General features: G+C 46.6%; 1 protein-coding gene across 2 annotated transcripts in view; it reads left to right on the top strand.

The window, feature by feature from the left end:
- Positions 1-23470, top strand: part of Emilin2 (elastin microfibril interfacer 2) — a 45933-nt gene that overhangs the window by 4460 nt on the left and 18003 nt on the right. For both annotated transcript variants that reach the window (XM_051190923.1, XM_051190922.1), the window contains exon 3: positions 18629-18804. In XM_051190923.1, coding sequence (XP_051046880.1) covers positions 18629-18804 — 176 coding nt within the window. The remainder of the gene's footprint in view (positions 1-18628; positions 18805-23470) is intronic.

Here is a 23470-nt window from a genome sequence, read left to right as displayed (position 1 = left end):
TGCTGATAGGCTCCATGAGTCCTAGACCATTTGGGGACTATCATCTGTGTTGCTTCTGTTGGAGTTGTTGTAAATGAAACCTCAAAGACAGGTTCCCTTGGAAACTGTCTCATTGCATCTCTCTGGGTTTATGATCTAGTTTTTCTGCTTAATTGTGGTTTGGACATTCAAACTTTGGCTTTTGAGATAGTGCATAGCTCTGATGGCTTTTATATTGGTGTTACAAACCAAATGGAACCTATTGTCCAGTCACATCTGTCCTGGGGGAAGATTGTGACAGACAGCATGCCTCTGTACTCAGAGTCCGGAGCCTGGGTCTTGGTAGCCAATACAGCACATAGAAATACTAGAGTCAAGCCGGGCATGGTGGTGCATTTGGAGGGTGGAGGCAAGAGGTTCAGAAGTTCAAGACTATCCATGGGTATTTGAGACCAGGTTGAGCTATATGAGACCCCACATGAAAAATATAAGAACAGTCTGGACAAGTGGCCTCAAGCAGTGGCAAGCACATATTGCTGTTGCAGAGGAACATGGTTTAGCTGTCAGCCTGTGTTGGGTGCTCACAAGCATCCGAAACTTGTGTTCTAGGGCCTCTGTCACTTTCTGACGTCCAAGGTCAGACAAAAAGCAAGACTGACCTCTAATATCACAGCTTCATCGCTGAGATCTCTGGTCTCCATGCTGCCCACTCCTGAGCCCCCTATGTGAGGTCTCACAAGACCTCAGCCTATGGGTCATACTAGGGAGGACCAAGGGAGACAAGCAGATGGCAGCAGGGATCTAAGACAGCAGTTCTCACCCTCCCAAATGCTTTGGCCCTTTAGTATGGTTCCTCCTGTTGTGGTGACCCCCCCCCCACCATAAATTTACTTTTATTACTATTGCGTAACTGTGATGAATCGTGATGTAAATATCTGCATTTCCCAGTGTTCTTAGGCGATCCCTGTGTCGGAGTGAGAACTATCAGTCTAAGAGCTCTGATTCCAGGGCACAGTCTGGGCCAGTGGTCCTCTGCCCAGCTTGCTGGCTCATCTGGCTTCAAAGGAAGAAACACTGACACACTGTACCTTCCCATTGTACCTACCAGCAACTGTTTCCCAGCAAGGGAAATTAAGGCAGACCCTGGTTTATCCCTGGCTAGAGTGTAGGTTTCTCAGTGACTATAGCTAGGTGCCTAACTCACTGTTATTGAGGGGTCAAGTCACTGGGGGCTGCTCTACCAAACTCCCCAAGGGCAACAGTGCCTGCTTCCCCAGAGGCTTACACCTCAAAACTGGAAGCAGTGTCTGCCTTTATGTTGCAGAGCCATAGAGGAGTGAGGGTTTCCAGCTACCTGGCTTTGTTGGATGCTTGAGTGAGGCTCAAGTCAGGAAAGAGTCAGCTGAAGGTAGGTCCTGGGTCACAGCCCTTTCTATTAAGGAAGTGATTACAATCTTTTCACCTGCATGCTCTGCTGTTAGTTTCTGGTTCCAGCATTCGGGAGGAAGCAAAGCAAAGGTCTGAGAGATCCCTACCTCGACTAGTTTCTCCTTCCGTCTTCTTTGCTGAAGGTATTTATGAGGGACAGGGTGTGTATGTGTGTGGGGGGCTGTGATTGTGTGTCACAGCACTGTGTCAGCATCAGAAAACAACTTGGAGGACATGGTTCTTTGCTTTCTACCATCTTGTGGGTCCTGGGGGTTAAGCTCAGGCTATCAGGCTTGGTGGCAAGTTTCATTACCTTGCCGAGCCATCTTACCCAACCCTAAGGCATTTCTAAAACCTGGACTCCAAGAACCCAGTCAGGGATGCTCATGACTGCTGAGGAGTTCTGTCGCTCTGTCTCTTTTTAGGATTTTTTTTTTTTTTTTTTAACGTGTGGGGATATTTTTCCTGCCTGAGATACGGATGGTCAAGAGCTGCCAGGTGGGTGCTGGCAACTAAAACTGGATCCTTTGTTAGAGCACTGTTAACCGCTGAGCCATCTGTCTGACTCTTGGTTCTTGTTTTGTTGCGGTTGTTGTTTTGTATTCTCGGCTGTCCTATAATTGTGGCTCTCCTCCCTTGGTCTCCTGAGTGCTGGGGTGACAGACATTGGCCCCAGTGTCTGGTCACTGTATCTGCTCTCTCTCACCATCCATTCTGTAAATCCATAGTCCAAAACGCTGCACACACACAGAGAGAGAGAGGGAGAGGGAGGGAGAGGGAGAGAGAGCAATCTTTGTTCTTATGAGTATGGCAATGTCGGTGGTTCGGGACGTGTAGCTGCTGTACAAGTTCAGTGAGGAGAGCTGGCCTTGCTTAAGGCTTCCAGTTCCTGGGCTTCTAGCTGCACAACTCTATGTCTGTCTGACTTTACCAGCCTTCTCCTTCTGTAACACTTATTAGTGTTGTACACCCCACCCACCAGTGTGTGTGTGTGTGTGTGTGTGTGTGTGTATCTCCAGTGTTAAGGATTGGTCCCAGGGCCTTTCACAGGTTAGGTCAGTATTCTACCACTGACTACATCCCAAGCTCAGCCCTATTAAGAAGACAAAGCTCCAAGAGGGACCTTGGTGGGGTACATTCAGAGCCTTTGGCTGCTGGGGAAAACGTACGTACCCCAGGAATCTGCAGCAGGTGTTGGTTCTGGGTCAGGTTCCAAGACACTTCTCACTTCAGATTCCAAGGGGACAGATGGTCATCCAGCTGGAAAGAACGTTGCCTATTAAGGACCAATCCTCGCCAGGAAAATAGTTGAGCTTTTCAAATTTTATTTTATTTTTTTCATTTTTTTTTTTTTTTTTTTTTTTCAACAGGATGCTTAAGGCTATAACAAAACCCCGGGGGCTGACAACTTCTCCAGAAAGTTTCCTCCCCTCTATCTCCAGGAACAGAATCCCATCCAAATTCAGAGGGATATTTTACCTTTTAAACATTTTATATATAGCTGACTATTTGAAGCCTTGCTCCTTAGCAATGAAGGGACATCAAATCACCTGCCAAAGGCTGAGCTGGTGTCAGAGGACACCTGTCAGGGAAGTGGAGAGACACTTAACCCTGAAAGTCATGTGGCTTCTATGGCATCTTTTGGGGGGATTCTCGTCCTCTACCCTTTGGGGCTGTACCTTTCTACAGAACTCAAAATTATCTTCTGAGTTTCTTGTTTGTTTTACCTTCTAGGTTGCTGTGTTTGGAAAACTCTTTTCCAGCATATTCCTTTAGTTACTATTTTAGTCTTGTTACTGGCTCAGTTAGGGAAGTGGGCAGGGCACACACCAGCCCTCAAAAATACCTTCACTGTCTATGGCCCTGGGTTCAATCCCCAACATCACAGCAAAAGCAAAAACCCAAACTTTTGTGTTTCCCTTCCTGAATTCTTAATCTTGGAGATAATGAATACAATTTGAATAGAAGATATGGTTTTAAAAAGCAAACAAACATGAAACAGCCTGGTGCACGCCTTCAGTCCCAGCACCCGGGAGGCAGAGGCAGGTGGATCTCTGTGAGTTCCAGGCCAGCCTGGTCTACAGAGCTACACAGAGAAACCCTGTTTAAAAAAAAAAAAAAAAAAAAAAAAACAAGCAAAAAACCCAACCCCCCCCCCCACCAATAACCCAGTTGCTTCTTGTTAAAATTCCCCTTAATTAATCTTTCTCTGTTGATCGTTCCCACCTGCGCAAGCACGAGGTACTTGAGTTAAAACACTGAGGCAGAAAAGGGCAGGTGGATGAGGGTAGCCTGGCTTGTAGGGAGCTGACAGGTCATCCAGATCAGGCTCATCTTGGTGGCTTCACTCTGTGTGGGCTGATGACACGTATGGGCTGAGAAGATAGGAGGTTTGGCAGTTCGCCTTAGTTCCCAGGTACTGTCCTCGCCACTATGCCATGAGACATAGGTAAGTGACCAGGCACCTGAGGCACATGTTTTTCAGGGCTAAAAGACAGGGTTGTGGAGAGGAGATGGAAATGAGGAAAGTAGATCTGGCTGAGTGTGAAAACCCTATTGTCACAAGAATGTGAGGCACACCCAGCAGACCGCCTGCTGAACATGCATTGGCTTCATGTGCCCCAATGCTGCCGCCTCGCCAGTGGAGCTGTCTTTGAAGGCTGGAGAGTTGAGGGTCACTTGGAGTTGCTGAAGAAAGATTGGAGTACTAAAGATTGAGAAATAACCCAGTGACCTGAGATAATGAGAAAATGATCTGCTGAAGATCAACTTGTAGCAAGTATTTGAACCTCAGAGGTAGTTTTGGGCAGAGAGCCAGCAGCAAAGTCCATTAGGGAGTGGTGACAGCAGTTACAATGTAGCATAGGCTCAGCAGCAGTTACGATGTAGCAAAGGCTCAGCAGCAGTTACGATGTAGCAAAGGCTCAGCAGCAGTTACAATGTAGCAAAGGCTTGCTCCACCAGCAAGTTATTGCTGCTTCTGCAGGTGTCTAAGGAACTGTTAGATCAAAAGACTCTTTAGTCTGGATGTTGGTGTGGCTGACCAGTGTTGGTGCCACAGCGATCTTTCTTTGGCCACTGAAATGGTGCTACATTGCTTGCTTTTTTATTTTATTTACTTATTTATTTATTTATTTTGGTTTGTTCTGGTTTTGGGTGCTGGGAATTGGATCCAGAAAGTGCTGCACATAAGCTATATCACCAAGATACACACTCACTGCCTAATTCTTGAGGAACCTCCCACACATGGAGAATATTAAGATGTGCTCATGTTTGCTGAGTGCAAATGATGCAGCAGGTACGGAGTATAACAGCCCACACCCTCCTTCCCAGGAGGGTTTTTCAACCTTAGGCTGATGAACTAACTGCAAGTGTGCAGATTGCTTCCTGGCTCAGTGTCTGGAGTTACTGCTGGTCACCTGACTTTACTCTCCCAACTTCTCAGAATTAACTCCTTTCAAGAAGTGGCTTTCTGGGATTAAAGTTAATAATGAACAATTGGTCAAATAGTATCTTCCCAATGACACGACAAAGAGTTGTTAAGGCCGGGCGGTGGTGGCGCACACCTTTAGTCCTAGCACTCAGGAGGCAGAGTCAGGCGAATCTGTCAGTTTGAGGCCAGCCTGATCTACAGAGTGAGTTCCAGGTCAGCCAGGGTTGCACAGAGAAACCTTGTCTTGAAAAGATGGTTACAAAGAGTGGTTTTACTGAGAGGAGCCCAGGAAGTCACACAGACATTTAAATGTGACAGCAGTTCACATTGGAGGAAAAGTGATGATATGATTAAAATTAAATTTGTCACGAGCTTTTGTCCCTTATTTAAAGAGGTAATAGGTGCTGGTGGTGAGTAGAGGAGGGATGGTTCAGCTGAACCTAATTCCTGGTTCAGAAACACCGTGGAAGGCAAACTTTTTGGCTTGTGTCATTTGGAAGGACCTGGCTATTTTTTCCTTACCGCACCCCCACCTACTAACACCAAAACACGAGGGGCCTTTGCTTTGCCATGTCAGCCTTCCAGGACAATGTATTTCACTATGCATTTGGTTAAGAGGAAACCAGTTTGGGTGAACCCTCTCAAGCTGGTCATTTCCATGAAGTGGGTGGGATCTTCATCACTTGTGTTTCCCAACTTCCTATCTCTAGACTTTGTGGGCTCAACTGGTTATCTCTTTGTAAAGATTAGCTCAGCAGGGTCCCTTACTCAGGAAGCTGGGGCAGGTGGATGGATCTCTTGAGTTTGAGGCCAGTTTGCTGTGCACAGCCAGACAAGACCAAATAGAGACCATGGCTCAAACAACACCATGCTGGAGTTTCCTTCAAGCTGGAAGTCGATTCACTGCACACACCAGACAGGGATAATGAGATAAAGGCATAAAAATGTCTTACAAACCTTAGATGGGGGAAACACTGCTTGTTTTTCTACACACTGAAGCTTTTTCCATGGGTCTGAAAAAAAGGTTGGGAGCTGTGATGCTGATTGCGACAGAGCTCAGGGTGGGGTGGTTATGAAATCCAGCCCTGCTTGGGAGGCTTGTCTCGATTAAAGCCTTTCTCGGCACCACTCAGAATACAGAGACTTCAATCTTCCTTCATTGTTTTTTTTTTTTTTTTTTTTTCTCCTGGTGATGAAACTGGAGGCCTCATATCTGCTAAGTACAGGTCTTCATCGGGTCCTCTCACACTCTATGGTTGAAGGGCTTTGGCAGGGATGCAGCAGCAAGCCTTTCTTAATATTCTGAACATTTCAGTCTGCTGGGGTGGCAGTGTCCCAGGCCTGGTTTTCTGTCAGGTATCTCCAGCTTTGAAGGAACTTTCTGAAGCAGCATGCAGGGTCAGCACAAGCAGTCAGGATAGGCCACGTTCTCTTTCCCATCACAATGCATTGCAACATCTCCTGGCCTTGCAACAGACACGGTGTCATCGCATTGCATCACTGGGGAAAGCAAGTTCAAGACACACCCCAGGGCTCCCTTTCACTTTGGTACAGGAAGGAACGCAGAATGGCATTTGTAGTTTGTTCTCTGAACAAAATAGTGAGGTGCTTCCCAGCTCCCCTCATCAATAAGCATTACTGGAAAGCCACAAATCCTGACAGGCACTCAGTTTTTCTTTGTGTTATGTTTTGGGGTGTGCATGTGCCACAGCATTCTTGTGGAAGTTGGAAGACAACTTACATGAATCTTTTCTTTCCTTCCACCATGTGGTCCTGGGGATGGCACTCATCAGTCTTGGCAGCAGGAGCTTTACCAACTGGGGCATCTCATCAGCCAATTTTCGGCTTTTGTTTTTTGAGACAGGGTTTCTCTGTGTAGCCCTGGCTGTTCTGGAGCTCTCTCTGGACACGGCTGGCTTCTAACTCAAAGAGATTTTGCCTACCTCTGCTGGGATTAATGGGGTGCACCAGACCTCTGTACCCTTAGTTACTTTTCTATTGCTGAAACACCATGACCAAGTGATTTATAAAAGAAAACTTTTTAATTGGCTCACAGTTTCAGAAGGTCAGAGGCAGAGAGAGCAAAAGCCACACAAAATGCTCCGAGCTCACCTTATTCTAATCAACAAGTAGGAGACAGCTGTGAATGGTGCCAGTCTTTGGAAACCTCAGTTCCACGTGCCCCTGCCTCTGGAGGGCTGGATTAAAGGGGCACCACCAGTGGACTCATTTTCTGATTTTTGGGGTGTGGGGCGTGGGGGGGAGCAGGATCTTCTTATGTAGTCCAGCTTGGCCTTGAGCAGACAGCACCTGGGTGCTAGGATTTCATCTGTGCGTCTTCAGGTTCCCTCACTCTTTGTGAAGGAAGCGTAATTGAAGGGATCTATGAGAAATCTCATATAGAAACTAAAGCCAGCGTCCGTCACTGGGTCATTTTTAGAGTTTGCTATGATTTCTGTTCTTTCTGGTTTTAGGGTTTGTACAGAGGGTCTTGTATATACCAGGCACGTGCTTTGCCCTCAGCCCTTTGTATTTTCAAAATTGACTTTGTGTGTGTGTGTGTGTAATCATTTTCTACAACCTGATACTTTGAAGGTGTTTAAAGTCCTGTCTTGACTGTCAGAGGTAAGATGTAACCCTGGTCGAGGCAGAAATTGGTACTAAGATCATGGGGTTTTGCCATGACCGCCCTGATTATGATCTTGAGAGGATAGTGGAACTTTGGGCTGGAAAAGCCATTGAGTGTTGGGCTGTTTTGTGGAAGTTTGGAAGATCAGATGTTGAGGGCAGTACAGACAGACTGATGACGTTGGGGGTGGGCAGACTTGTGAAGTTTTAGAGGGGAATTTAAATGTAAACATTGGGGACATTTGCGGTGTTATATGGTATCTGGTCAGCTGCAGCTGAAGAATCAGCTGTGATTAACAAGAGGCCAGGAATAATGAGGTGAAACCTTTGCTTTGCTGGGGCAGTCCATGCTGAAGCTGAGAGATTAGCGTTAATGAAGGTAAGAGCAGCATCACCGAGGCGAAGTCTTTTGGGAAGTGTTTGTTCAGGGTTGGTACATAGACAGTGTGTTCCAGGGGCAGCCAACATCTTACCTAGTGCTGGCAGCCGAACTTGGCGGTGTGAGAGTCGCCCAGGTGGGAGTGAGTTTGAAGCCCTGCACGGGTCATGGAGAGCAGTGGAGGCTGTGTGGCAAGGTTATCCCTGCAGAGAGCCCAGGAGAGGCTATTAGAAAAAGCGCAGCCTAGCCGCAGTAAGAGACCCCAGTATTTCGGAGATGCCAGTGCCATTCGATGACCACCAAGAACAGCAGCAGCCATAGAATGAGGGGCCTTGGCTGTCCAGGCTGATCTCAAAAAGAGTTTGGATTTTAAAAGAGACTAGATATTTTAAAGAGACTGATTTTTTTTTGTTGTTGTTGTTGTTGTTAGAAAGAAAATTTATTAGAATTTTAAACAGTTTAGGCAGTGAAATAATTCTAACAGCAAACGCACTTTCTGCTTACAGTTAACACCTATTTCAGTTCTGATAGTGACATACATGAGTGACAGGTCCATCCAAGTTTCCTCCAACAGGAAAACCCACAGCTCAGAAATTATGGAGTAAATGTGACTAAGCCAAAGGACTTCACGTGTTTACTGCATAAGAGATACACATTCAAATACCACGTGGTACTTTTCTTAAAACGTCAAGCCACTTGTGAGCCTGATAGCAAGCATGTAGACTTGAAGCAAACGGTTAGGCACAGGAGTAATTCGGGCACCGTAAGACCCATGTCCTTCTAACGAGTGAGACTCACTCTTGAGACAATTATTTGGAGGCTTGCTTTTAAAAATGAGGTACTTAAACGATGGAAGCTTCCTGTCAACAGTTACGTTGACACAAAGTTCCTCACTTACACACTCTTGATTTCCATGTCCCGATTCCTCACGTCTAAGCATGTGTGACTCTACTGGAGTATGGACTCAATAGTACACTAATAAAGCTAATACTGAGACCTATGTTTTAACTCACCGAATTCTTAACAAGTTATGAGGTGGCTACCATTATTTCCCCCGTCTCTGAGGGGGAAACCAAGGCAGGAAGAAGTCATTTAACTTGCTCAGGGTCACAATCTCAGTTGCTGGTGTAAGTAGTGTCTGGACCTACTTAACCTAGGTCCAGAGTCCACAGTATGCAAGGTCTTCCATACTACTATGCTGCGCTACTCACTACAATACCTTGCACAATCACGCTGTTGCAACAGATGCCATTGCATCTCACAGTGCACAGGAAAACAGCAAAGAAACACCCAGAGTCTCACTCCAGCCCAGACTGGCCTTGGCGTCCTCTAAATGTGGTGATTTATAAGCATGAGCCACCAAACCTGGCCCACGTACCTATTTAAAATCATTATTTATTGAAGCACTATATATATTTACAGATCTTTTTTTTTTTTACCATTCAATAGAAGAATGTTCTTAGTTAGCTGTCAATTTTACTGCTTAACTTTAGTCAGAAAAGTGCTGACTTTCTTGTTGAGTTAAGAGAGTCATGTGCACAATTTAGAGTAAAATGGAGGTGTTGGGGGGGAAGGCGCTCAGCGGGCAAATGCGTGCTGAACAAGAACGGGAACCTGAATCTGGATCCCCAGCACCCACACAAAAGCCGGGACAGCCAACATATTCACCCTGAGGAGTAGGTCAGGGACCTCAACCTGAGTTTCCCCTCTGTTCACTCCTCCAGTCCCCCCCCCCCCATACTCAGGCTTACTACTAGCTAACTCTTACATTTTCAGTGAACCCATATTTTTTATCTATGCTCTACCATGTGGTTCATGGCTCATTAATTCATTGTGTACATGTCCCGTGTCCTCTGTGTCTGGCGGTCGACCCCTGAGACCCCACCCTTCTTCCCAGCATCCTCCTAGTCTGGCTTTACCGCCCAGCCTTATCCTGTCCAGCTATTGACCAGTCACCTTCTTTGTTAAACGAACCACAGTGATGTATTCACACAGTGTAAAGGAATACTCCACAGAGACAGTTAATTTGAACAACTATCCATGGCTTGTTGAGTCTCCTGGGTTCTATGGTGGTTCTCAGAACCACACTGAATTGGCCTAGAAATGGGCCCCCACACCTTCAAAGTCTCTAATAAAAACCTAGTTCCACGAGTCCACACAAAGGTGAGGATTTTGAAGACTGTAACACCAGTGGTGTACAGCATACCATAGATGTCCTTGGACTCCAAAGCCACCCTGCAGTAAATCTTGGGGAAAAGTCTTCCTATTTTTCTATGGGGCTTCCCCATCTCCTTCCCTGCCAAGAGCCTATAAAATGATTATTTTTATGTATATGCAGATGTATGTGCACATGACCATGTGTACACATATATGTGGTGGTCAATGGTGGATGAGGAGAATTATTCAATTGCTTTGCACTTTTTTTTTTTTTTTTAATTTATGGCCTTTCATTGAACCTGATTGGCTAGCCCTTTTGTTTCTGGTCTCCTAGCACATGTCATGATTTGAGGTGTGTGCTACTACACCAGTTTGCTTTTATACAGATGCTGGAACTCTGAGCTCAACCGCCACACTTGCATATCATGACCTTTATTGGCGGAGCTGTCTCCCCAACCCCAAAATTCTTTTTATCTTGCTGAGCAGTGCCCTCTGTCCTTAATACCTGTTGTGTACTTAGAATTGATGTGGAGGTTGGGTCTGTGGCAACACGCTTCTAAAGAAGAAAGCCTGCTCTCTCCGCAGAATGCAGACGGGTAAGAATGTGTTATTCGTGGATTCCATGGCTGTCAGAAACGGCCAGACTTCTTAGTTCTCACGCCTTTGTCCATTTCCCCAGTGTGATTGTAACTCAGAAAACAAATACAAGTGTTCTTGTGCTTTCTTAGATAGTGATGATGCTTTTACAGTGAGAGTGAATTGGCCCAACAGAAGAACCTCTTCCTGTATCTCCTGAGAAACTTCTTTGGTCTCTAGATTTCCTATGCTTCTGAGCGATTGCCAAAGGCTTACAGGGGTGGGCTAATGACGTGCCGCAGACCAGAGACTTCATTTAGAGGAGCTGATGTCTGGTGGGATGTCACAGCCAAATCTTGTATATTACCCAGCAGCCCAGTGTGGTTCTGAACACATAGATGGGGATGCAGTACGGAGAACACTGAGCTATGAAACGGGAGGGACGGAAGTCCATAGTCATGAATGTTTGAGTTGAGTGAGACAGAATTTTGGTGACTTTTATAGGAGGATCCAGGCAATTAAAAAAAGAAAGGGAATCATCAAAATAGAGTTCTTAGGCCAGCAAGATGACCCAGTGGATACAGGTACTTGCTACCAAGGTTGGCGTTGAGAGTTTGGTTTGTAGACCCTACACGGTGGAAGGAGAGAACCGACTTGTGCAAGTCATCCTCTGACCTACCTACACACATACACACATTATAGGCTTTAAGAGTTAACAGGTGCATGCACACGCACACATACATACACACCAACAACAACACACAACTAAAAGTTAAATACCATTCTTCAGTGGCCCTGAGTAGAAAGGCTGGGCTCACAGACCACGGAAAGCTGTGTCTGTGCTGAATGCCTGCTTCCTGGCCCAGGCCAACAGATGTTCTCATGGTCCACACTGTGGGAACACAAGGGGTGAGTTCATTAGGGAGTGACTGGGAGCTGGATTCCCTGTGACTCTTCAGCCAGGAATGGGGAAACAGGGTAGAGGTATGAGAAGAGAGACAGAATAGATTGGAGGGGAAACAGCTCACAACAGAAATGGCCTCCCATGGAGAGCTGGCTCGGGCTCAGACTCCCTTCTCTTTCCCAACACCCAGTGACTTGATTTGGGGATGGATTTCCCAAAGCTAAGAATGTGGACTTGTTGGAACACAGCCTTAAGCTATAGCTAGCGCCTGGATGCAGCCAGTACCAGATGACCTCATCTCCAGGCTTGTGAGTTTGCTCGGAAGGCAGCTCCCCATCTTTGAACAAATCTAATGCTAACAGGTCCGTTATCTGCTGTAGCTGTGCCAGGGAAGCCTCCCCACCAGGCCTTGGTGGGTTTCTTTAATCTTTCTTTAGGAAGGAAGATTGCTCTTTCCCGCCCCCCCCCAAGATAATTAGACATTGTGGGAGAAACCTAGTCATTACTCTGCATGATCAGGGCTGAGCGGTGAAAAGGGTTTTGGGTTTTGAAACCTAACTTGCTCCTAAGTACATAAGGAAATTAATTCAGGAGGAAACAGAAAAGCCATCAGCTTATAATCATGGTTTTTCCAGCAACTGTGTTCTTGTACTGGGAACCAGACAGCCTTTCTAGAAGGATATTTTTGTTCTGAACACATTGCTTTGATCTAGGATCTGTTACTTTAAAACACACGCAAAACTTTCTTGTAATCTGACTTTGATCAAGGCTCATTAACCTGGCATTTAGATTCATTATGTGTGTTTTATATTTCAAAAAATATCATGGCCTAAGCAGGCTGGCTTTTTAAAATTTAGGTGAATTTCCCTAAAAAGCCAAGTGACACATTTCACATGTCTTTGCTCCCGTATTAAGTTCTCCATGCAGCAACCCAATTAAAAATGTGTACTGTAGCAGAAAAAGATGTAGTTTTTGATTTCGAGTTTGTGCTTTAAGCTGCAAGGAAAATCTTGAACTTTGGAGTGGAGCCTTGAGAGTGACCCAGAGATCAGACCCACTTCCTAACGTTCGCAGGCCATCTTTGGACACAGCCACGGTGCAAAATGGCCATCCAGTCAGACACAAGATTCAAGTGGGAAGTGTTTTAAAACTCCACTTTCTCAGTTTTGAAATCGCTTTCAACTTCATGGCCTTTGCCACCTGACTGCGCTTGCTTTTGTGAGAGGGCCAATAAATAGAAAATGCTCATTTATTCATTCACTGACCAAAAAAAAAAAAAACCCCACAAGAAAAACATGTGAGTGGTTCCTAGAAAATTCAGTTTACTGTCTTGTCTGTTTTCTTAACAAGACAATTTTGCAAAAGTGAACTGCTTGTGAAAAGGGAAGAAGGGAGTTTGGGCACACCCTGAAACACGGAAGAGCCGTGAGGATGTGAAAAAGTCAGGCAAAAGGCCAAGCGCTTCCAGGGTCTGCGAGTGTGAGGTACTTCACAGAGGAAGAGACTGCCAAGGCTGCAGAACAGGGAGGCCAAGGGAGTTAGTGCTCAGTGGGTGCAGGGTGATAAGGCCTTGCAGGCGGATACCATCAATGTGCCAGGTGCCATGAAGCCAATCACCATCGTAAAGATGGTTACGATGGGATGGGTCAGGTCAGAGGTGGAAAATTTGTTGGAATATACGATGCTCTACATTTGAATCCCCAGGGCTAATAAATGCATCATATGTATTTTAGTGCAATTTTATTTTGAAAAAAAAAATAATTGCTAGCCGGAGGGTGTTGGTGGAGCACACCTTTAATCCCAGCACTCAGGAGGCGGGGCAGGTGGATCTCTGAGTTCAAGGCCAGCCTGGTCTGCAGTGTGAGTTCCAGGACAGCAAGGACTACATAGAGAAACCCTGTCTGAACAAAACAAAAATAAAAAAGTGACTTGTTGGCTAGGACACGGCTCACTCGGTAGTGTTTGCTTAGCATGCACCAAGGCCTGAGTTCAGTTCACCAGTACCACACACAGTTGGGTGTGGTGATCCCAGCGCTTGGAAGATGGAGGCTGGAGCATTAACAGTGTAAGGATGGTCACACTCAGTTATACAGCGAGACTGAGTTGAGGTCAGAGGGGAAGAGAGACTCGCTGGCATAAGCATTTATTTCCTAGGATGCTCTGTGATGAGTCATTCTATGTGGTTCCTTTCTCCATCCTCCCAGATTTCACACCAGCCGTTTCGACTGGACACAACAAATGAAGCCAGAAAGTTGGCTCCAGGTTTTGGAAGGCCAGTGAATGGAAGGGAAAGAACTTACTAGAAAGTATATTCTCTGGAAAAGTCCCAGGCAGAAGTGTATCCCCATGGGGTGCTGGGCTTTGGGTCTATGCCATGTTTTAGTAACTAGAACATAGGAAAATATCAAATGCAGTGTTGGTCCACCGTGTGGATGGTCCCTTAAGAGCAGCCAGCCAGTAAGAGCAGCCAGTGGTCCTCTTAGGGAAGCTTTCTGTTTGTCTTCTACATGGTGTGCTGTAGGAGCTATCTGCTCTCAGTCTGCTGGGCTCAGGGCGGATGATTTGATGGGGCCAGAAATATCGAGATGAACGCCTGTAGTTTCATGTGCAATCTTGTGGATTGCTCTGTCTGGTGGGGTTTTCTGTGATAACCGTGGTAACATTTTTGCTGTTATGTACTTGGAATGTGGCTGTTGGAACTAAATGTTTATTTAATGTAAATTTAAATAGCTTGAGCACAGCCCTGGGTCTTCCTGGGGTGTATGGCCCCTGTGTAGTTCATATTGGACTCCGAGGCTCTGAGAAGCCTGAAGAATTGTCAGCTGCTTGGGCCAGAGGAAATCATTTGCTTTTGAAAAACAGGCTATTAGATCACACAAACTTTGACAAATGTAGTACTTTTGTTTGATTAACCAACTATTGATCCAATTGGTGGTTAACAATTACTTACTAAACCTGCAATAGGACACTCTGTATTTAGGAATGATGTTTCAGACAATGCACTATTACTAGCCTTAGGATGTTCTCAGGCTGGGGTGCAGCTCAGTGGTAGACCGCTTTGCCTATTAATATGCAAATCTGTCAAGCCACAAAAAGCCAGGAGGAACTAGAAATGGCCTCCTGAGAAGCCAGACTGAGAAGCCCAGGACCCAGTGGTTACAGCTATGAGACAAATGAGTGAGAAACTAAAGTCAGGGTACCGTTGGGGAGGCGGATGAGGAAGGATAAGTAGCCAGGGGACTTTTAGGGTCGTGAAACTGCGCTATAAGACACTGCGGTGGTGGCTGCAGGCCACTATGCCTTTGTTCCAACCCGCAAATGCACAGCTCCAAGCACGGACCCCAGTGTGAACCAGGGGCTTGGATGATGGCGGTGTATGTAAGCAGGTTCTTTAATTGAAACAAACGTCTGTCTCACATGTAGACAGGGCTCCTCCAGACATACAGGGTGCTGACATGGCCCCATTGGGAGAGATTGGGAGGAGAGCCTGGCTGTGACCTGAGTTAGCCCGGAAGCTTTGTACTGTTGCTTGGCTGTTTCTTTGGTGTGGCTGCCCTACACTGGGGACATTAGCTAACATTGGCAGCTAGTGAGCTCCTCCCATTGTAAGCACAGCGGTCACATGGGGGACACCAAGCTATTGGGGCTCAACTTCACTTCCCCAGTAGTCAGAGGCCCCAGGTACCAAGGAGATGGGTGGGTTTTCTGAAGGAGGAAGTGTGGCCTGGTCTGGGGCTCCTGGGCTCAGTTGCATTTCATATCTGCTTGGGGGGGGGAGGGGGTTCTGAAATGTATGCGAGGTAAAGGCCTTGACGGTGTATGGGAAGAAACTGGGCTTTGTGCCAGCAAGCACTTTGTCACTAAGTCACACCCCTGAAAGTTTGTGATAGGCTTCCCCCCCCCCCTGCAGTTCCTGTGTGATGAAGGATCCTGGATACTGTAGTGGTTCCTCCCAGTCTCTGGAGCCCCTTAGACGGGTGTTAGGTTAGTGGGGATGCCACTTCATCTGGGAAAAATACCAATAGGTTTACGGGGCTTGGCTAATTCTGTGCTGTGCCCCTGGGGGCCCCTCACCCAGACCTGGGGACCCTTTGTCAAGGCTCACTGTCGCCTCAGGGGCATCGCTTATGTAGGAAGAAATTTCTCCAAGCTTTCCGGTGTCCGAAGGTGGCTGCTTGATCTCTCCCAGCTGTTGCCGCCAGCCAGAATGGCCACCAGCTGGAATGACCTCTTCCTCACAGCTTGAGGTGTTGAAGGGTACCGCCAGACCCCTGCAAACTGGCTGACAGGGGCTGGGTGGGCATGGATTGTGCAGTCAGAGCCAGCGGGATCTCAGGAAACTTTGCTGGCTGCAGCTACATGAGCACATGGGCCAGCCAAGCCGGTCCTTCCTCACCCTCCAGCTCCTGGTTCAGGGTTAAGCGAAGGCTCTAGTGGGTTGGGTGGGAGGAGGCAGCCTATCACATTCTTCTCTTCAGAGGGACATAGTCTGTTCTGCTGGGTGCAGCCTTATCTGAAAGGTTTCCCACAGGCTGTCATCTGCTGGCAGGCCCAGAAGCAAACACATTTTCACATTCCATCTTAATGCTCCGGGGAGCAGAGTTTTTTCTGAGGCTACACATTCTTCTTACGTGATGTTCTGCTTGGGTATACAAGATGTGCAGGGCGATGGTCCCTCTGTGTGCAGGGATTCCATGAGTGTGTGGGGGTGGGAGGGAGCCCAAGACTGTACCTGGACCGTAGTAGATGCTGAAGCATCTGTCTGCTGTGTGGGGAGGTCAGATGTTTCCTCACCTGGTGTTAGGGCTTTCTGGAATATTTCCAGGTGGACCGCTGCTTTGAACTGAGAAACTGCCAGAGAGAGTGGCTGGCTGCTACTGCCTGCTGGGAGGGTGTGTGTGGTACAGAAGGGTCTAAAAGTTCCCATTCAATGAACTCGAGCAACTCACTTCCCCCCTCAAGTCTGTGTTTTCTTGTTTCTGACAAGTAGTAGGGCCAATGCAGTTTAATTACATTCTCTCTCTCCCTGTGTAAATATGTATGTATGAGTATGTACAAGTGTGTGTGTGTCATATGTATATATGAGTTTGTGTGTATGTCTCTGTGTGTGAGTGAGCTTGTGTGAGGGTATGAATGTGCTTGTACTTGTGAGAATGCATGTGTGTATGAGAGTATGAGTTTGTGTCTCTGTGTGTGCCTATGTGAGTGTGTGTGTGTATCTGTGTGTTTCTGTGTGTGGTGTATGTGTCTGTGTGGTATGTGTACATGTGTGAGTATGCTGTATGTGTTTCTGTGGTATACATGTATGTGTGTGAATGAAAATGTAAGTTTATGTGTGAGTCTATTGTAATGTAGGTATAAGTAGGTGTGTCCGTGTCTGTTAGCATATATGTATGCTTGAGTGTATGTATGAATGTGTGTGTGCATGCATGTGTTTGAGCACACACACACACATCCTCCATGCGGATCCCTGAGGTAACATTCAGACTCAGCAGTAAATACCTTTATTCACTGAACCATCTCACTGGTCCAACCAACAACCTTCTGAAGAGCCTGGGAAAGAGTGTGCCTGCTCTGAGCCCCCCACCCCACCCCACCCCACCATGGCCACCCTTCACCCTTGCTTTTCCTTTCACTTCCTGGGCTTCCCCTTTGATTTTCCTTAGGAAGATTTTCTCACTCGCATCTCAGAATTTGCACAGAGGCTCTGCCGTCTGTCCACATTCCTTATCCCAAGTCCTGCGTGAGCAGCAACCCTGTTTCTCTCTGGAAACTGGCTCATAGTCCTGCAGCTAGCGCTAGTGTGGAAATGAGAAAGTGAAGATGATCAGGACATAGATGGCTCCAGGCCAGAAACTGGGAGTGGGGTTGAGTGTAGGAGGGCTTGCCTGTGTGGTTGGGCTTTTGCCTATTCTGTGAGCAGAGGCCTGGCTAAACCCCTTATCTCCAGCCCTGGTGTGTGCCTGACATGCTGGATTGTCAGTGTCCCAGGCCCAGATGTGGGCCCAGAGGATTTTACAGCTCCATGGAAAGTCCTCTGCTGTTTATTATTATTATTATTATTATTATTATTAATTAACTTATTTTCCATGTCGAATCTTGGGTCCTCGCTAGGCAAGAGCTCTACCACTGGGCTACACTCCCATCCTGGCACAAACAAGGCATCAGCACATCTGTCAGCTTTCAAGGAGGGAAGATGTGCTTTGACCCAGGTGTCTGAGGGTGGTATCATACTAGGCTGGCTCTGTTGCTTTGGGGGGCCCGAGGTAAGGCAGCAGATCTTGTTGGAGCTTGTGGAAGAGGAGTGGGCGGGGCTAAGGTTTCAGTATCCCTTTCAAGAGCACCCCCAATGATCCACTGGGTTCACACCTCCTAAATGATCCAACCTTTGTCACATGGAGACATTCACCTAAACCACAGCAGCGTCCAAGTTTCTGTCCTTGGAAGTGTGGGCCACAACACCTTTATAAAAAGTTGTGAGTGCCAATGCCAAAGCCTCACAGGGGAAGAAGGTGGAGAGGTAACTATGGGGACTTACAGATCCCCACAGGGATGTTTCTTGAAAACACAAAGCACCCCCCTCCCAACCAGTTTACCCTAAAAGGTACCCTTAAAGAGCTGTGAATCGTAGAACAGAAAAAAATTGCCGGTGAAGTGAAAACTCATTTTGAAGTCTGGAATGGGTGCTGTGGGTTTGATGGGTTGTTACCCCCGATCTGAGATATGGAAGAACCAGGTCTGATGGTACACACCTGTAATCTCAGCACTCAGGAGGCTGAGGCAGGAGGATTGCAAGTTGGGGAACACTTTTGGCTACATGGCAAGACTTCTCTTCCTGGAGAAAGGGGCCTGCGCATCCTACCTTCCAGGTCTCACATGGCATCTGCTCCCTGCCTATCTTTCTCAGAATTCTCCTCATCTCCTAGCCCCACCTGTCTCCCTGCCTCTATTGGCCGCAGAGTTTTATTCATCAACCAATAAGGGAAACATTTACAGAGGAGGCCTTCCCCTTCAGACCCTCACAAAATAGTGCCACTGTTTAGGGGACAAAGCATTTAGAACAGTGCCTGTACAGAACATGTCACATCCCAGCAGCGTCCTAATGGTGGCCACTAACGAAAGCCCCTGTACCCTCTGTCTTCAGGTATCGAGTAAACTTCAGGCCCAGGTTTGTCACTAGGTACAAGACAGTGACACAGTTGGAATGGAGATGCTGTCCTGGCTTTAGAGGAGCAGACTGCCAAGAAGGCCCCAAAGACCCCCTGAAGACTCCCCGGCCCCCATCTGCTCGACCAAGAAACAACCTGAAGAAAGCTACAGGTGACGTCCCATTGGTAGTGCCCTGTTATGTGTGGTCACCTTTGATGGTCCGGGCGTTGATGAAACGGCAGGGCCTACAATGGACAGCTGAGCAATACTCACGTAGCGGGAATGTAATTGAAGGGGCAGGGACAGTTAGGTAGCACACTTCCTTGCAAGTAAATTGCTTCCTTAGGGCCACTTGTCCAACACTTTCTTTATTCTGAGTTTATGGGAGTTAAGATTCCGTTAAAAGAAAAATAGGAGATTGGCCAGGAGTGTTGGTGCATATCTGGGAGGCAGAGGCAGGAGGATCACTGAGCCTGAGGCCAGCCTGGGCTACAAAGTGTACTCATCAAAAATGAATAAAAATATAAATAGGCTTTCAGTCCCTCTCTGTTTGGATGAGCTGTTGCAAAGCTGGGCCAACGTCAGAGTTCTCATGTGTCCTCACCTCTGCTCTTCAGCATAGGATGCATAGGATGAACTTCTATGGGCAGCATTTTTCCTTACTATTTTGCCATGGATATCCATGTATAATTTTATTTCCCCCCCCCCTTATTTTTTTAAATTTCAAAGAAATGCAGACCAGCCTTTCCTGTGACATTAAATGTTTAAATTGTTGTTGATCTTTGGTTTTTTATTTTCCCATGAGATGTCTTTAAGTTTTTTTTTTTTTTTGTTTTTGGTTCTTGCTTTTTTTTTTTTTGAGACAGGGTTTCTCTGTGTAGCTTTGGAGCCTGTCCTGGAACTCGCTTGCTCAGTAGATCAGTAAACCAGACTGGCCTCACAGAGATCCGCCTGCCTCTGCCTCCCAAGTGCTGGGATTAAAGGCGTGCACCACCAACGCCCAGCCTAAGATGTTTTAAGTTTTGACATAGTAATATGTCAAAATATTTTTGTAAAGTATATTGTTAAATAAAACTCATTACAAAAACAATGTACATAAATTAGGGAGTATTTGTAAAACATAGGACAAATATGCTTCTTGCTTTAAAACAGTGCATTTTCAGAGATCGAATGTGTTTAAGATAAGCGAGTTGTGAGCTAATGCAGCTTACACTGTTGAGTGATGGCCACATCCCGTTAGTACACTAATCTCCACCCATGTTGGACTTTGGATCCCCAGGATGTATTTATTAATAACCAAAGTGGGGTGCCTTTGGTCAACATCTCCCCACTTCACCCAACCCCTGCCCCTCATACCCAGCATTCCTTGTGCCTATGAGTCTCACCGTTTCGATCCCATGTGTAAGGTCCTGTGTATTTATTTTCCTGTTCCTGGGTTATAGCACTGCACACAGTGTCCCCTAGGTTACCCGCCTGTCACAAGTAGCTAGAGTTTCTTTTTTGGATTTTCTCTGTGCGTATCCCCGTGTCCATCTGTCCATCTGTCTGTACGTGTGTTGCACATGTTTGAAGAGGCCAGGGAGGGCATCCGATCCCCCAGTTCACAGATATTTGTGAACTGTTCTTTGTGGGAGCTGGGAACTGAACTCAGGTACTACTCTGGAAGAGTAGCAACTGTTCTTAACCTCTAAGCCATCTCTCCAGCCCCGTATTCATGTCTGAACACCGTTACTGTGGTAGTGAATTTCAACAGGAGGCCCAATGTGGTGTTTTACGTCTGTAGTCTCAGCATGCAGGAGGCAGAGGCACAAGGAATGCCTTTAAACCCTGTCTTTTTTTTTTTTTTAAAAAAAAAGCCTGCTCAACAAATATTTCTTGATGTTCTTTATCTGGCAAGCTGGATATTAGCCTCTTGGGATAAGTAGAACATGAGGAATACACAGTCCCCGCCCCAGTCACTGCAGGGCGTTGTGACGGATACTCTGTGCGAGGTGTGAAGCCTGCTGAATCCCAACAACTTGTTTAGGTTCAGGTTTTATTTCATCACGGTTTAAACATACGTGTAGCTTCTTCACAAATGGGTCGGTTTTATGAAGGCTAGTGGGAAGGACAGTGGTGGCATTTTTCATTTTCTGCCTCAGAGGTAATTTACTGCCAACACAGTTTCTCTTCCTGTGCGAGGGACTGAGCCCAGGGCCTTGTTCATGGTAGGCAGGTGTGCGACGCTGCAGCCATGTCTCTGGCTTCTTCGAGAACTCGATGAGTCTAGGACTTTACCTCCTTATCTCGTTACGGAAAGGGAAGGTGTCCCTTTTGTCCACTCCACAACAGTGTTTCACAGCTACAGCATTTGTTTTGCATGATCAGTATTTTTGTATACAGTGTAGTGACTAGGTAGAGTCTTATAGCTGAGCCCCAACCGTGCAATAGGAATTTCTTAGAGTTAGTGGCTGTTTGTGGTTTTTCCCTTGCTTGGTTTTCAATGCTTTTATCCCCACGTCAACCCAAACTCATCTCTGGCTGTCTTTATGCCCCCCTCATCATGTCCAGGCATGGCAGCAGCATTTGCTTGAAGAGATTCTTGTGGAATCTTCTCACACCTCCTACTATGACTAATCCTCCTCTTCCGGTCACCCTGGGGTCTTAACCCTCCTTTCTTGCTTGGAATCTGTTTCTCCGTTCAATTCTTTGTCTGGCTTTTTCTTTTTCTTTTCCCTTTGAGATAAGGTCTCACAAAGCCCAGGCCAGCCTCAAACTTGCTAAGAATAACCTTGAATTTCTGGTCTTCCTATGTCCGTCTCCCACCAAAGCCTGCCTGGTTCATGAGGTTTTGTTGCATGAAAGGAAGCCGTCTACCACTGAGCTATATACATCCCCAGCCCCTCCAGTATGTCCATGGAAAGATGTGGGAAGTGAACTTATGTTTTACATGCATGTAAGTGTGTGTGTTTGTGTGTGTGTGTACACGTGTGTGCATGTGCATGCATGTGTGTGCATGTGTGCATGTGCTCACGTGCAGGGGTGTAGGCACAAAATTTTTCCTCAGAATTCTTAAGACATTGCTTAGTTTTCCTGTGGGTTACCCGGGATGAGAACACTTGATTCTGATTTTTATATGCTTTGGGAGTGGTCTTCCTCTCTTTTTTATGGCCTCATTATTGGGACGTTACAGGAAAGGGAAGAGAATGCTTATTTCTAGCTGTTCATTAGAAGGCGAGGCACACTTATAACCCAGCACTTGGAAGGCTACAGCAGAAGGGTGGGAAGTTCCAGACCAGCGTGGCTTGCCTCTCATGTTGTGGGGTGCCATTCATCTACTATCTTTAGAGAGGGCCGTAAGTGCAGCCCCCTCCCCTGGTTTTTGTCTCAAGTTAGAGTTTTTGTTGTGGTTTTTGTTTTGTGAGGCAGTGTTTGAGACAGGGTCTCATTATGTGTCCGCTGGCTGATCTGGAACGCACTATGTAGACCGGGCTGGCTTAGAGTTCTCTGCCTCCTAAGCACTGAGATTAAAACTGCACCACCATACCCAGCTGCCCTTGTGTTTTGTTCTGTTTCCTTTGTTCAAAATAGCATTTTAGTTACCTGTGATTCTGTAGATTACTCCCCCCCCCCAGTATCTTATTTATTTATAATTTAGCTTCTTTGTCGATTCTTTGGGAGTTTCTCATCACGCACCCCGATTCCACTCACCTCCCAGTCCCCTGTATCTTCTAGTCACCCGTATAGCACCCCTCACAAAAGAAAAAATAAAGCAAGCAAGCAAACAAAAACAAGAACAAACCAAACCAAACCTCTTCCCCCCTCCTCCTTTCCTCCTCTTTCCAGCACCTCTTCCTTTGCCGGGGTGGCGCTGGAGGCGTAGGACCATCACACAGTAGACCCTTTTGTCCAGCTGGCTTTACTGGCAAATGTTCATTGCAATGAGTCCCTGGTCTGGCCCCAGGCCTCTGGTTCCTGGTTCACCATCATCACTGGATCCTCGCAGAGCTCCTCTGGGATATCCCAGGCCACCCCGAGTCATGGAGATCTTGCGTGTATCCTTCTAAGGACCAACCAGTCCTTTCAAGACCCCCAGCAGGTCCTAGATGGGGTAGATGTTAGGGTGAGTCATCGCTAGGCCCGGTTGTGGGCCTGGGTGGTAGCTGAGTTAGTCAGTCCCAATGGGGCCACCGACTCAGGCGAGGGGGCCCAGTCAGTTCCCCTACACCCTCGCCCTCAGGTTTGGTTAACCCTCGCCTTTGGTGAGGGGTGGGGCCAGCTCTCGAGAGTGCAGGGGCCAGCTCTTTTTCTAGTATCTTAAGTGGATTTTAGTAAGTAAAAGCTTCTTGCTATTGCAATCTTGCACAGAATTGACAAGATAGTAAGAAACGTGAAGCTGAAATACCCACAGCAGCCTGGATCCCGGAGTCTTTCACTGTTAGGCACACATGTATCCTGGATGGTTGCGTCTGTGTTGTTTGGCCTTTTCCTTCTGTTCCAGGTTTGCACATGAGAGCCCTGTCCAGAGCTCCTCCTCTACCATCTCCTCTCCTCTCCTGCGGTCCAGAGTGTGGCTGCTTTGCTTCACTCTGTTCAGCTGCTGTGGGTTTCCGTAGCTTCTGTCTTGTTTAGCATCGTGCTCTATTGATGTAATCACATCTCTAATCTAGTGTTCTCTCTGTTGGCGATGTAACCCTATTTCGTGACTCATTACTGTGATTATTATCTGTATTTTGGATTGTTTTCCTGGGTTCTTTTTGTCAAAGTAAGATTATTAGAAATTGAATGTTTATATATATATATATATATATATATATATGTATATATGTGTGTGTGTATATATATATATATATATATA

The sequence above is a fragment of the Phodopus roborovskii genome, unplaced genomic scaffold (genome assembly GCF_943737965.1).
Source record: "Phodopus roborovskii unplaced genomic scaffold, PHOROB, whole genome shotgun sequence".
Taxonomy (NCBI): domain Eukaryota; kingdom Metazoa; phylum Chordata; class Mammalia; order Rodentia; family Cricetidae; genus Phodopus; species Phodopus roborovskii.
This window is presented reverse-complemented; position numbering and strand designations above follow the sequence as displayed.